The following is a 14,031-nucleotide window of genomic DNA, read 5'->3' as shown; positions in this document are numbered from 1 at the left end:
GGGCTGGGCACCCGCCACCCCCCGGGCAGTGGAGCGGGGCCGGGGCGGCTCCTCGCCCTCGCGGGGACCCAAGCCCTGGGCCTGGCAAGGGAAGATGCGGCGTTTCGGTGACACCAGTGGCCTCGCCACGTCCCACTCGGCTGCTGTGGGGACCCCCGGCCCGGCCAGCGCCGCTCCCCTTCTTGGGAAAAAGTGGCCTTGGTGCCCTCCCGGTGCGCGGCGGCGTTTGGAGCGTGGTGCCACGGGAGCAGGGCGCGTGGCGTGGGAAAAGGGACGTGGGACGCAGGGCGTGGGATGCAGGATGTCTGCTGTCCATCCCCAGAAGCTGAGCGGTGGTGGCAGGGCTGTCGGTGTCCCCAGGGACAGCAGGAGGGGACGTGGAGCCGCACCAGGAGCGGGTGAGCGTTGGGCACTGGTGACGTGCGGCACGGCTGGGCCCTGGCGCGGGCAGCGGCGCTCACTTGCCCGTCTGTCTGTCCGATCCCATCCATCCGCCCCGCTCGCCCTGCCACCCTGCATCAGTGTCACAGTGAGGACCTGACCTGGTGGCACTGGCCCGGGGTCCTGGCGCCTGCCCCTGACCCTCACGCGCCGTGGCAGCGGGGCGCCAAGCAGATGTTCCCTGCCACTGGCGCTGTGGCGCGGGGGTGGCAGACGTGACAGGCTCTGACAAGGCGCCAGTCCCAGGTCGTGGTGCTGGTGCTGCGGGCCGCGGGAGCTGCCTGGTGCCCGTGGCGTGGCTCTGGCTGCGGCACGGCAGCAGGACCCCCGCTCCCCCCAACCTCTGGCCCTGCACTGCCACCCCCTGCCCCTCTCCCCCTGCAAACCGGGGCTCCCACTGGGGTGCAGGGGCTTGGGGTCCCACAGATGCTGGCTCCAAACAGCACCAGCCCAGGCCTACGACTCCCCTTGCCGTGCCGGGTCGGAGAAAGGGTCACCCTATTTTGGAGGGGCCGGGTCCCCCCCCTCCCAGCTGACACCCTCTGATCTACCCAGGCCAGTGCGAGAGCTGGTTTTGGGACGAGTTGCACCCCCACTGTGAGTGATGGGACCAGTCTTGTCCCTAATGTGGGTGCAGTGGGACCAGTTGTGGCCCCAGTGCAGGGACTGGGGGGGCCTGGGCAGTGCCCCATCCCCACCATGCCCAATGATGGGGAGAGCGAGCAGCCGGGAGCGCAGAGCCGAGCAGCGAGGTGCCAAATGCCGGCGCAGCAGCCATAAAGCCACTGGAGCTTCGGTTTTTATACGGCAATAAAAGATAATGTCAGCTATAAAGCGCCAGAGCAGGTCCCGGCGTGCCGAGCCGCCCGCTGAGCCCGGGGCAGGGGCGAGCTGCTGGGAGCAGCTGGGGGGGACGCGGAGGTGTTGGCAGCCCCCAGCTCCCTGGGGACACCCCAGCAAGGCGATATCTTGCCCAGGGCGAGCAGGTCGCCGGGTGCCCCGGGGTGGGCTGCGAGCAGGGGGAGGCTGCAGCGGGGCGGGGGACACCGCGGGACGGCCAGCATTGGCGGTGGGGCCGGCGTACCGTCCGACGCGTTAAAGATGCTACTTTGGGTGGTTGTTGTTGTTTTAATGGTTTTATTGCACGATGCCGGGGCCGGGCCTGGCAGGCCTTAATGAAGGAGATTGATGGCTTAATAGCCTGTAGCCATTACGGGGTAATTGAATGGTTGTGTACATATGATCAGACCGTCAATGCGGACGTGGCTCGCAAGCGAAGCGCCTGGAGCTGCGGGGGGGGGACACGCGTGTAGCTCACCCCCACCCCAGACAGATACAGCGCAGCGGTGGCAAAGCCCATGGCCCTGGGGACCCCGGTCTGTCCCCGATGTCTGGGCTGTGTAGGTGTCCTGGGGCCACATCCAGCGGCGAGGGGATGGAGCAGGTCTCCAGGTTCATCCAGTGGCACCGCATCACTGAAACCCACCTCAGGCCGGCTCAGCTCCCAGCCTGGGCTCTGGGGCACTGAGACCAGGTGCTTTAACGAGGCTGTTAATTAACGGGTCCTATCTATAGGGATGAACAGAGGTGGGGGAGTGGAGGTGGGAGCCATGGGGATCCAGCATGGACCCCAGACCAGGGGTTGCAGCCGCCGGCACCTGAGGGCTGCGCTGCCGCCCACCCTCCCTGCAAAAGCCGCCACCGAGGAGAAAACCCAGCAGAGTCACAGCCGGGTCCCCGCGCCGAGGTGTGAGTCAAACTACTCATTTTAGTGTGTGACAACCAGGTGTTTTACAGTATTTGCTACCTGTGATCATCCATCAAAGCAATCGATAGCGTTCCTGCAGAGTTTTATTAATGATCTTGTCACCGGGCTGGTGCTGGGTGCCTGGGGTTGTCGAGAATGATAGATCATTAAGAGCTTTTGCTGCTATTTATTCTCCAGTGACCTTGTCTCTCTCCATAGTTGCTTGCTTAAGAGTTATGAATGTGAGACATGATAATTTGATATTGATCTATTTGGTAAGTTAAAAAATTTACTGCATCGTTGATGTTTTAACAAAGGATCCGCTCGGTCCCTCCCGCAGACCGGTGAGAGCCGCTGGTGCTCAGTGCTCGGCCCTGCACGCCGCGGCGAGGGGGCAAGCTGGGCGCCGTGCTGGTGCGTCCGTGTGCCGGAGCGCTGTGCCCGCCCGGCGTGGGACGGTGAGGGGCGGCTGTGTGAGCTGTGTGTGTCCCTGGTGTCCCTGGGGGGCCCCGTCCCAACCCCTTCTGAGCCTGAAGTACCGAAATCCGGGTGCTGGCAGTGCCCTGGGAAACGCTGCCGTGGGCAGGGTGCAGGGATGGACGGAGTGGGTGCGTGGCTGGACCTGTCTGTGCAGGTGGGGTGGGCTGGGCTGGAGGGGCTGCAGCAGAGGCAGCCTGTCCCCATCCATATCCCTTTCCCGTCCCCTTTCTTGTCCCTGTCCCATCCCTGCTCCCTCTGCCCAGCACCACGCGTCTGCCAGCTGTCCCCTCCGTGTCCTCTCCCTGTTCCTGAATTGTCCTTCCAGATGTCCGGGGCTCCACTGACCCTGGCAAGGGTATTCGCTGTAATTACTTGTGCTCCCCATTCCTCTTGCTCTCCCCAGTGCTCCCAGGGTCCCATCGGCTGGCAGGGAAATTTGGGGCTCCCTGTTACCCCCTTGGTACCAGACAGGACGGGACCAGCATCCCTCTGCCCTGCTGCCTCCCCAGTGCGCTGTCCCCGCACCGGGGATGGACCCACTGGTCGGGGAGCTGCGGGGCACGACCACCTTCCCCAGTTATCGAGCCTCGTCGCCCACTGCCGCATGGCTGGCAGCTCGCGCATGAAGTCAAACAGGGACAAAAAATCCGTTTATAAAGGTAGGGTTTATCGATACCGCCTGTCCTCCAGGACATCGGTGACCTTCAGACGCCGGCACCGGTGTCAGCACTCACAGGAGCGGACATGCGGTGTAACTCATGCTGCATCTGCTCCCCGCTGCCTCCAACACCCTGCTCAGCCTTGCCCCCACCCCACGCCGGACCATGTGCCCACCGCGGCTTGCACCCCTCGCCACGCTGCGGCCATGCTGTGCGCTCACCCTGGCCAAAAACTGAGCCCATCTCCAGCTCCTCCCCAGCCGTGCCGCTCCTCCCCACCTCTCCGGGCTCGCTGCACGTTATTTAGTGCTTCCATGCTGAGGTCACTGCAGCCATCCCTGCCCCTTCCTCCCATCTTTCCCCCTCCGTTATGGGACGGGTGTCGCAGGCGGAGGAGCGCTCCCCGGCACCAGCCAGGGTGGCGGGGCTCTGTCCCGGTGGTGCCAGCACCCCTGCCATCACTCCAGGGCCCGGCTGGCACGGGAGCACCTGGCTGGGGGAGATGCACTGGGTTGGTAAGCGCAGCCAGTATTTATTTGTGATTTTGTGTTTATTTGTGATTTTGTGTTTATTCTTCACTTCTGCTGGGAAATGGGAGGCGGCGCTTGGTGGAGCGGGGAGGTGGACGGTACCGATTCGCAGCAGGTTATGGGGCATCCCACGGCGACCTGGATCCCACCGGTGAGGGGATCCACTCGCTCTCTCGGACTCTCCCTCTCTATAAACCGAACTATGAGGAAAGTCACCGAGTCTGTGGGAAAGGGCAGAGAGGAGGCAAAATTACCAGGCATCACCACAGCTGGCTGAAGACAGGAGTTTAATTTAAAGAGTAATTTCAGCTGGCGATGAGTTGCATGTGGCCTGAGGGCAGAGCTATAACAGGAACGAGGATGAGCATCCAGAGGCAGCTGAAGGCAAGGCAGGGGAGCCTGGGCAGCCCTTCCCACCCAGGTGGAGTGGCTCCGGTGGGCCAGCATTGCGCTGCTGAGACCCACTGAGGGCCAGCAGGGTTCGTCTGCTCCTGGGACCAGCTCGGGGTGGGTGCGGAGGTGTTGGTGGTGTCTGCTTTTCACCTGCCTCCCACCACCTGTGTGGGAGCTAAATAGAACAGCTTTGGCCAGCACGTGCTGGCGCTGGCACGGGGCGCAGTCCTGGCCTGGGAACCCCCAGCATTCAGCCCATGCTTCGCTTCTAGACCCAGGGCTGCCCCGAGCCCCCTGCAAAGGGCTCCTGCGCAAGGAAGGTGGCCCTGCAGCTCTGGCTCTGTTCAGCCAAAGAGACCACGTGGGATGAATCCTACTTTTATTGGACTTTATTCATGGACCAGACTGCAGTGAGCCCAGGCCTGCCACTGCCAATCACCGCTGGTACCTTGCCAGCGCCGTTGCGGGGGAGGACGGATGCGGTGGAGGACCAGTCACCCCTGGGGCTCCCAGTCCTGGCCCGAGGCCGTGCTCTAGGCTGGGTAAAAGCGCTGCAGAAGCTCTTTCTTGTTGACTTTTCCCATCTGATTGCGTGGGATCTCCTCCACCACGATCAGCTCGGTCGGGATGGTGTACGGTGCCATGGTCTCCCTGCAACGCAGAAGCGCAGTCCGTTATGGCTGACAGAGCAGTGCTTCCAGCCCCTCCGTCCTACAGAGCCCATCCTGAGACTTCACAGACACCACCGGACCCGGGGGGGATTTGCTCCAGGACCCTGCGTCCTACAGCCTGTCGCAGTGAACAACCGAGCCGCCCCACCTGTGGCTCTCCAGGCAGCGCGGCCGCAGGCGAGCGGCTTTGGCTGAATGCAGACCGTGCCCTGGCTCTGTTGTACGGGCTCGACGCAGACCCCAGGAGAGCGGCGGGGCTGAGGGGTCGCACTGGTCAGTGGTCACGCATTTCTGTGCTGCAGAAGAGGGGGGCTGGTGAGTGGCCCCTCTGCAGGACGAGCTGTCCTGGGAGCACCTGCAGCCCTAACGGCCCCGAGCAGCCCCACCTGGGGCCCCCACCCATGCCCCAGGAGCCCATTTAGGCTCAGCCCTGGGCCCCAGCCCCGTCCTGAGCTGTGCCTGCTCCCAGCCTGGCTCTGCAGGGAGCTCTGTTGCCAGCGGCTCGTCCCTGGAGGGACCCCTCAGGGGTGCAGAGCTCATCTCCAGCTCCGTCCTTGTCCCTGTCTCCTGGGAGGACACCAGCCCCACGCTGTAGCTCATCTCTGGCCCTGTTTTGCTCCTGCCCGTGCTCCCTGGTTGCACTCTGGACCTGGCTCATTGCTTGCTGTGTTTTGGGCTGGTGATGGGCCCTGTTACGCGTACCCAGCTCTGCGTGCCGCATCCAGCCCCGTCAGTGAGGGCACTGCCTGCGCTGGGCCACCCTCGGCTGCCCGCTCCCCGGCTCTTCGGGAGCAGCTGCCCTCGCTGCCAGCCCTGCCACGCGGCACCCCAGGAGTACACCCCTCGGGAAGGGGCACGGGGAGCCTTCAGCAAGCAAGTCGGAGGCAGAGCCCCTGATGTGGACTCATCAATCCTCCTCGTTAGAGATGGTAGAGGAAAACAGCGCAGCGGTGTGATGGATGCTGAACCCCTATGTGTCCTGGTGCCAGTCCCCGAGGACCGAGACCGCAGGTGAGCCACCTCCCCGGCACACGCTGGTGACTGGCCAGGGACTCGTAGCCGCCTGCTCCGGCCCACGGGGGGTCTTCCCGCTGCGGGAGGGAGTCTGGATGCCGAGAATCGTCCCCGTGTCCTTTGCAGAGCGCAGAGGGGGGCTCTCCTGCCTTCTGCTGCCTGTGTGTCACCAATCTGGGGCCGTGCCCAGCTCCGGCAGCGTCCTGGCACTGACTCTAATGCGAGATGCCAAGTCTGCTGAGCCCTTCAACCATCGCCCGGCCCTCCTCCCCCTGCCCGCCACCAGCACCCCCTGCCATATGGATGCCTCTAACTCAGGATGGCGCCTGTCGCCGGGAAGCACGATTGGAGGCGAAAGCCGCAAAATGAATCACTCTGAAGAGGGACATGTGTCTCCTGCCAGGGAGTGCGAGAAAAAGGGCCAAGCGAATGTAAGTGACATAAAAAATAAAGGGGAGAGACAGGGCGAGAGGGAGAGGCAGGCGAGGGGAGCCGGAGCCGTGCCTGGAGCCAGCGCCGGGCAGGGAGCAGCAGCCCCGGAGGAGCCCGGGTGGGCGGCCGGCCCCTCCGACCCTCTGGGGGCTTTTGTTTCAAGGGCTCCTGCCCTTGCTCTGCGCAGGCAGAACAGCATCGTGTCTGCCCACAGAGCTGGGGACGGCGATGGGAAGAGAGGTGCAGGGACAAGGGGGACCGCCCTGGGAGGGGGGCAGGCAGGGGAGCACGTGGGGGGCCGAGCGCAGCCCCCGCCCTGCGCCAGGGACCCCCAGAGCAACACCTGGGTGGCCCGTGGGTGGTGGAAGGAGGGATCTGCTGGGGTCATCAACGTCCCTGCCGGGAGGCTTAGGGATGAGCAGCTGCCGCACGGCATGGTGAAGATCTCCCATCCCTGCTCTCCATCACTCCTGCCCTGTGCTGAGGCCCCGAAGGGCCCTGGATGGAGACCCCCGGAGCACCAGACCCCCGTACCGACTGGGACAGGCCGAGCCTGGCCAGAAAGGGGCATCTCAGCTTGCAAGAGGACATGGGTAAAATCAAGCAAAAGCTGCTGGTGGCCGTGGGCTGCCCTGGGAGCAGCAGGAGTCCCAGGTGACCAGCAGCCAGAGGGTTAACGCAGGCACAGCAGCAGGAGGGACACCCTGGCAGGGTCTTGGCCCCTCCGCCTGAGCAGCAACCTGGTGTGGGTTTGGTTTCTTTGTTTGCTTCTCTTCCCCCACTACGTAACTGTTTAATCAGAGCAGCAGCCGGCCAGCTAGCATCTTCCTTGCATTTGCTAAATCGCAGTTCCCCCAACTGTGATTTTTGCAGATCCAGGGGAAATCTTTAATTGGCTGCTGCGCAGCCCCTGATGAAACAAGTGCTCCTGCCGCTTACAAAATAGCGCCAGCCTCGCCAAAAATATCTGCAGCCTGAAGGAGGGAGTTGCCAGGAAAAGAAAGAATCTGCTATTAAATATTTTGCTAATGGAATATTAGCGATAAACATGGTGATTCTGCTTCCTGGCTCCTGCCTGTTTGCGCTCCTGTGGCTGATGCCCAAAACCTCGGCACTGGCCGCTCTCTGACCGATTTGAACGAGGAGGCGCAGGTTTCTGTGCCGAAACCTTGCAGGATGGCAGGCAGTGCCACGCTCTCCAGAAAGGCAGAGAGCATGGGTGCTGCGGTGATGCTGAGCAAGGTCCGTGAGCTCTGGTGTCTCCCCCCTCTCCAAACCCCATGGGAGAGGTCTCTGGTGTTAACTGGGGACTGGGCTGGGCTGGCTTCCAGTGGGTAGGAAGGCAAGCAAGGAGCGATTGCAGCAGCACCAGGGAAAAGCTAAGCAAATGTTCTTGCTGCTGAGAAAACATGAAGCTTCCCCTGCCCTGGTGCTTGCTCTGTGCTTTCTCCTGGCAGCCAGGCTTGGGGCTGCGGGGTACGAGCCACTTGGCCGCACCATGCAGGTCGTTTATCAAAGGCACTTTTGGGGTGAGAGGCCCATTTATTTCCATTATCTCGCACGCTTGGCGACCTCCTGGTTGGAGCTGTGGTCTTTTCTCCATCCCCAGAGCCTGCGGCACAGTGTTGCTGCCAGCCACCCCTTCACCCCTCCTCTGACGTGTCCCTAATGAGGGTGCTGCAGGCTTTCAGCCTGCTTTCCCCGTGCCGTGCCGCTCGCAGTGCGCTGCCCCGTGGCAGCTTACCTGGCCCAGTCCTTCAGGTCCTTCACGGAGAGCATCTCGCCCTTGCGCAGCTGCACGACAGCGCTGACACGCTGGCCCCAGACCATGTCTGGGGGCCCGATCACGGCCACGTCTGCAGAGAGAGCAGAGGACTCAGCCCGAGAAACCCAAGCAATTTCTGGGGGCAGGACTGGGGTAGAACTGGGGCTCAGCACCGCTGGTAGGTACAGCAGCAGCAGCAGTATGCAGGGAAGAGCAGTGCAAGGAGGAAGATGCCACGGGATGTCAGTACAGGAAAACACCGGGACTTTTGTGCTGATGCAATTTCCAAGAACAGAGCTTTTCACCAAGGAAAGGGCCCCATGGTTTGAGCAGTTTAGAGCCAACGGGGAGGAATAGGATGTAGAGAGCGGTGTGGAGCCGGGGGCACCGCTTCCATCCCCTCGTACAGGGTCACGCACAAGGTCAGGGCAGATTTAATTATAGTCTCGTTGCCAAAATCAGATGAGAGCTGCTGCTGACTCGGCCGCAGGCTTCACGGCTTCAGCCCCGGGAGAGAAGTAACAGCGGGCTTTAAATGCAGCCTGCTCTTCGCTCGGACCCAGCCTCGCTGATGGGAAGGCTGGGAAAGAGCCTCCAGGCACGAGCCCTCGGGCAACCTTGCGCCTGCACTGCTGAGCCAGGGCTGTCGCTAGAGCCGGGCTCCCGTGCACCGGCCCTTCTCGGCACGGGGACCAGGGAAGAGCAGCGTACCTGTGATGTGCGGGTGCGCAAGCAGATGACGCTCCACCTCCAGAGCACTGATTTTGAACCCCCCGTTTTTGATGATGTCTACCGAGGTGCGGCCCTTGATCCAGTAAACGCCGTCTTTGTACGCTGCCGTGTCTCCTAAAAAGCAAAGCGGGCTCCGTCAGAGGCCATCCCCTCGCTTCTCCTCTGCCTTTCCTGACATGCAGATGTGACGCTCGGGCGATGCCCCGGGCAGGTGCTGAGCCCGGCTCCCTGTACGGACACGTGGGGAGAGCCAGGCTCAGTGTGATGGTCATGAGCATCCCGGCAGAGACCCCAGGGCTGGGGTGTCAGCCTTCCCCACAGGATAGCCTGCTCCTGCAGACACGCAGAGGGGAGACAGCCGTTGCTTTTCTGTGGAGGGAAAGGGAAGGATAAGGCTATGCACCCAGAATTTCTTTAATATGGAAGCAATGAAATAGGAGCCATGGCTGTAGGTGGGTATGTTCCCCAGCACACTGTCAGCATGGACCACAAGACAAGCAGGCTCCAGCTCAGCCCCTTACTCATCTTCCTGGCAATCACCAGTCACGTAGACCTCGGTTGTCCCATCCCGGTAGGACGTGACTCCTCCTGGACCTCTGCCATCACCGGGGCTGCTCAGCCCCCAGCGCGTAGTCCCCAGCCTCCTCTTCCTCCCACCCGCTCTCTCAGGCCAGCGACGAGACACCCACCTCCAGCAGCCTGCGAAAGCCACGGCAGGTCTTTCCTAGCCACTCCAGCGCCCTGCGTGTGCCCCGACCGCAGCCACCAGCCCCTGCCATCCCCTGGAGCAGCCCTCACTGTTAATGCTGCTGCTCGCGAGGGGGGCTTTCCCCTGCTCCTGCGTGGCTACCACCAATAAAAAAAGGTGGGGGACGATGTCGGGAAGACGCTGTCCTAAGCTACACGTTGGATCCGACCTGTCCTTTCTGCAGGGGGGGAAGGCGTGTGGCAGGTGTGAGGCGGTAATTAGCCGAGGCTGGGAAGATTGAGGAGAGGGGTCATGTCAGCACAACCTGGCTAAATGCTTAACAAGCTGGTGTACTTTGATAGCTACTTAAGATGATTACTCACATCCTGCTAATGGGGCCTTTGCCAACCGGTGGGCGAGGGGGGGCTCGGGACCTCTCATTTCCATTTCAGAGCCTTGATGGCAGCACCAGGGGGGCCCTTAGCTCTCCCCCGGCACGTCAGTCTCCATCCTCTCCTTAATGATAGGCGCTGCCATTGTGTCCACACACCCGGCCCGCTCCCCACTGCGGCTTCGCTCGCAGACCTCATTTCAACTGCCGGCTGGAAAGCTCAAACGCGGAGATGAGACGGAGATTGGCAGCGGGGAAAAAGCAGCTTCCAGCAAAGCAGGGTGAAGTGGCACCACTGGGGCTGCAGGAGTTCCCACGCTCTCTTGCCTTGCCCGCCGTCCAGGTGCGTGTCCCAAATCTGGGGGAGGAGGACGGCCCGGGGCGCTGGACCCCAGCATCCCTGCGGCCGGGAGCCTGCTGAGCCAGGAGGACCTGCTAAACCTCTGGTTTGGGTGAAAGCTGTGCAAGAAGCGCACGGTACGGGGCTCCGGTACGGGTCGAAACCTGGGGAGGTTTTTTGGGTGGCCCAGGGAAGAGCTTCCCCACCACCAAGGACGGCGTGGACCCCAGTCCCGTAGGTCATGTCCACCAGCTACGCAGCTTTACAAAACCCCGTTTCCAGCTCGCCTCCGGCCCGCCGCGGGCTTTGCACGTGGTGTGGGCAAAGGCAGCAAACACCCAGAGATTTACGGTGTCAAAGCAATGAAATAGCAGAATCAGTTCTGAAATTCGGGCTGCTCCCCCAAAGAGCTGTGCCCTCGCTCAGCTGGCACATGCCAAAATCCTGAGCAGCTCATCTTGCTCAGTTCAGCCAGAGAATGATTAATTGTTCCTGTATTTGCCTGCCTGCCTCTTGGCACTCTCCTGGATGTTGAAAGCTGTCTGGAATATTTTAAAGTTGTGGGAGAGTTTTAAACTCGGGCTCTCTGGGTGTTTGGCTGCTTGGGGTTGAAAGGAATTCATGACTGCTGTGATAAACTACCTTCTGCGCCCGGTATCGCTGTGGCATGTGTGACTGACACAGGACCGGAGAGTGCACATTAATTAAAACGTGGCACTGGGGGACCAGAGAGCCACAAGCTTTCGGCAGGGAGATCAGGAGCTGCTTATTCATACAGAGAAGACAGGGAGAGGAGAGGGAATTCAGACCTGGTTCAATGACACACGGTTCCCATGTTGCTCTTCAGGATTTAAGCACATGAAAGCTGCCACATTTGCATTTTCCCCCGCTCTGCGATGGGCAGAACGGTCCCAGGGACAGGTCCAAGGGACGCTTGGGTCCGTGAGATAGACCTGGGTGGGGGCAGGAGATTTCTCTGCACCAAGGTCTCCCAATGTGAAAGCTGAAGGGCTCTGCGCCTGCCCGGACGACTCGCTCCCCTTATCTCTCCTTACAAGGAGCAAGGACTCAATTCACATCACTGCGTGCCCTTGAGTCTGTCGGGGAGGTGTCAGCCACGGCTGATTCCTCTGGAGCCTGTTTGCAGAGCAAACTGCCAGGGCAGAGCCTGTCACTGGGGTCTCGTCTCTGCCCTGCTCCCGTCCCCCTGAGCACAGGGCCTGGGCAGAGCAGGGCACACAAGCCCCAGATCCCATTTCCATCGAGGGAAGTCTCTATGCCTTTCTTGCGGCAGTGGGATTTCAGGGCATGTCTGTACCATAAGGAAACACCTGAGCTGGCACAGCCCGAGCTCCCGGCGCCGTGCGGAGAACCCATCCCGGCCCCGTGCTGAGGCGATGCGGGCGCTGCGCCGGAGCCTGGCGCTGGAGCAGGCTCGTTAGGCTGGGCGCTGTGCCCGGCTGGCTCAGCTGGGCGGCAGCTGGAGGCAGGCTGGCTGATGGCTAGCCCACGTCAGCATCCCTGCATGGCCATCGCCAGCATCCCTGCACGGCCATCGCGAGCGTCCCTGCACGGCCGTCCCCTGCCTTCCCAGCTCTGGCAGGAGCATGGGCAGGGGCTGCTCACGTCTGCCCGTGGAGACGTGCCCCACGCTCGGAGAAGTGCCACTGCCAACTGCGAAATGTGCTTTTTGAAGGAGACGCGCTCCCCAGGCTGACGCCCTCCCAGATGTCCCTTGACACGCCTGAGGGACAGGATGGCATCCAGAGGGACCTGGACAAGCTGGAGAAATGGGCCTGTGTGAACCTCATGAGGTTCAACAAGGCCAAGTGCAAGGTCCTGCACCTGGGTCAGGGCAACCCCTGGTATGAGCACAGGCTGGGGGATGGAGGGATGGAGAGCAGCCCTGAGGAGAAGGACTTGGGGGTGCTGGGGGATGAAAAGCTGGCCACGAGCCGGCAATGTGCTCTGGCAGCCCAGAAAGCCAAGCGTCTCCTGGGCTGCATCCCCCGCAGCGTGGGCAGCGGGGCGAGGGAGGGGATTCTGCCCCTCTGCTCCACTCTGGGGAGACCCCCCTGGAGCCCTGCCTCCAGCTCGGGGGTCCTCAGCACGGGAAGGACATGGGGCTGTTGGAGCGGGGCCAGGGGAGGCCACTGAAATGCTCCGAGGGTGGCACAGCTCTGCTGTGGGGACAGGCTGAGAGCTGGGGGGGTTCAGCCTGGAGAGGAGGAGGCTGCGGGGAGACCTCACTGCGGCCTTGCCGTGCTTAAAGGGGGCCTACAAGAAAGATGGGGACAGGCTTTTTAGCAGGGCCAATAGCAACAAGACAAGGGGTGATGGTTTTAAACTAGAAGAGGGGAGATGTAGACTAGATATAAGGAAGAAATTTTTCACGCTGAGGGTGGTGGAACACTGGCACAGGTTTCCCAGAGAGGTGGGAGATGCCCCATCCTTGGAAACCTTCAAGGCCAGGCTGGACGGGGCTCTGAGCAACCTGATCTGGTCGGAGATGTCCCTGCCCATGGCAGGGGGATGGACTGGATGGCCTGGAAAGGTCCCTTCCATCCCAAAGCATTCTGTGGTTCTATGTTCCCCACACAGCCAGGAACAGGAGGAAGAGTCATTTCAGCTTGGGCAGGGAAAGGGAGGGGAGACCCCCTCCTTGCCGCTCACCTTCCATCCCCATGCTCCCCACAACCACTGTCGCTGCTTCTCACACGGATCCCTCCGGCCCCATCAGCAGCGCGGCACGGCGGGTGGTTAGCGTTATTATTGCGAGCTTCTGGGACGAGGTCTGTGATTTCCCCCCATCTCTTTCTTTCTGTCTCCTCTCTCCCATAAGCCGAGCATCAGGGTCTTGCTGTCACTTCCCGCGCTGACAGGGCAGAGCACGCTCCGGGGGACCGCCGTCCGCCGAGGACAGCCACATTACCCTCTGCCCCGCGCCATCTGCTACCAGCCGAGCACATCAAGATGCCGTGTGTGCCGGCACATCCAGCGCAGCAAAGCGCTCGCTGCCTCCCAGGCCAGCGGGGATTTCCCGGGCCAGTGAGACTAGTTAAAAGGATGCTGTCGTTTGCTTAATGACTCTCCCCCACATGCTGCTGTTAAACAGTGCTAAGAGCGTCATTTCCAAACCTGGCGCTGTGCCGAGGGCCCGTGGCAAGGGTTGTGCCCTCCTCCCCGGGGCTCCCGACGTGGATCCCTGTGCCCGGTGGCGCACAGCCCACCCAGCCCCTGCAGGCAGCCCTGCTGCCGGCGTTGCGCTCCGTCCACCGGCTGCCCTGGCTTTTTCTGCTCCGTTATGCGGGCTGCCACCTCCAGCGGGCTGCAGGCCATGGTGCTGCTCGCCCAGCAGCCTCTGAGCGCTTTGCCAGGGTGGGTGCCTCCTCCCCGGCTGGCAGGGGCAACAGAGGCCATTTCTGAGCGGGGTCAGAACTCTCCCCCTCTGAGATGAGACCGCTTTCCAAACCATGTTTCTGCTGACCCTCCTTTGCAGCCAGCCGTGCCCGTGGCTCCCGGCTGCTCCCAGGGAGCACCCGGTGCATCAGCACAGGGACAGAAGGGATGCCGTGGAAGCGGTTCATCAAATTGTGCGTTCAATACCTGTGTGATCCTGCTCCTGAACCGCCATCTCCTCTTGTGTGAAATGGGGACAGCTGCCTTTGCTATCACCTGGCCACCTCTCCTCTCTGTGCAAATGCCTCAGGGCAGGGATCCCATGTGTCCAGCCTGGCCGGGAGCCTCA

General features: G+C 62.0%; 2 protein-coding genes across 7 annotated transcripts in view; one reads left to right on the top strand and one right to left on the bottom strand.

Annotated features, from left to right (window-relative positions):
• Positions 1-4,612: 4,612 nt before the first annotated feature.
• Positions 4,613-14,031, bottom strand: part of ACSF3 (acyl-CoA synthetase family member 3) — a 66,981-nt gene continuing 57,562 nt past the window's right edge. For 4 of the 6 annotated variants that reach the window (XM_087738888.1, XM_087738881.1, XM_087738883.1 and 1 more), the window contains 3 exons: positions 8,844-8,978; positions 8,112-8,223; positions 4,613-4,901 (listed from right to left, as the gene is read on the bottom strand). In XM_087738888.1, the coding sequence (XP_087595014.1) occupies positions 4,784-4,901; positions 8,112-8,223; positions 8,844-8,978 (365 nt within the window). In that variant the 3' untranslated portion in view covers positions 4,613-4,783. The other 2 variants (XM_087738887.1, XM_087738885.1) reach the window with 2 other exon arrangements.
• LOC148051079 (uncharacterized) lies at positions 4,910-8,101 on the top strand. Its single transcript, XM_087738898.1, has 2 exons — positions 4,910-5,932; positions 6,062-8,101. The coding sequence occupies exons 1-2, from the start codon at positions 5,881-5,883 to the stop codon at positions 7,042-7,044; spliced, it is 1,035 nt and encodes a 344-aa protein (XP_087595024.1). The 5' UTR covers positions 4,910-5,880; the 3' UTR covers positions 7,045-8,101.

Source organism: Nipponia nippon, unplaced genomic scaffold (assembly GCF_047370975.1).
Source record: "Nipponia nippon isolate SJK-2023a ecotype South Korea unplaced genomic scaffold, ASM4737097v1 scaffold_7, whole genome shotgun sequence".
NCBI classification, from domain to species: Eukaryota; Metazoa; Chordata; class Aves; order Pelecaniformes; family Threskiornithidae; genus Nipponia; species Nipponia nippon.
Note: the sequence above shows the minus strand (reverse complement) of the source record. Positions and strands in the feature narration are given on the sequence as shown.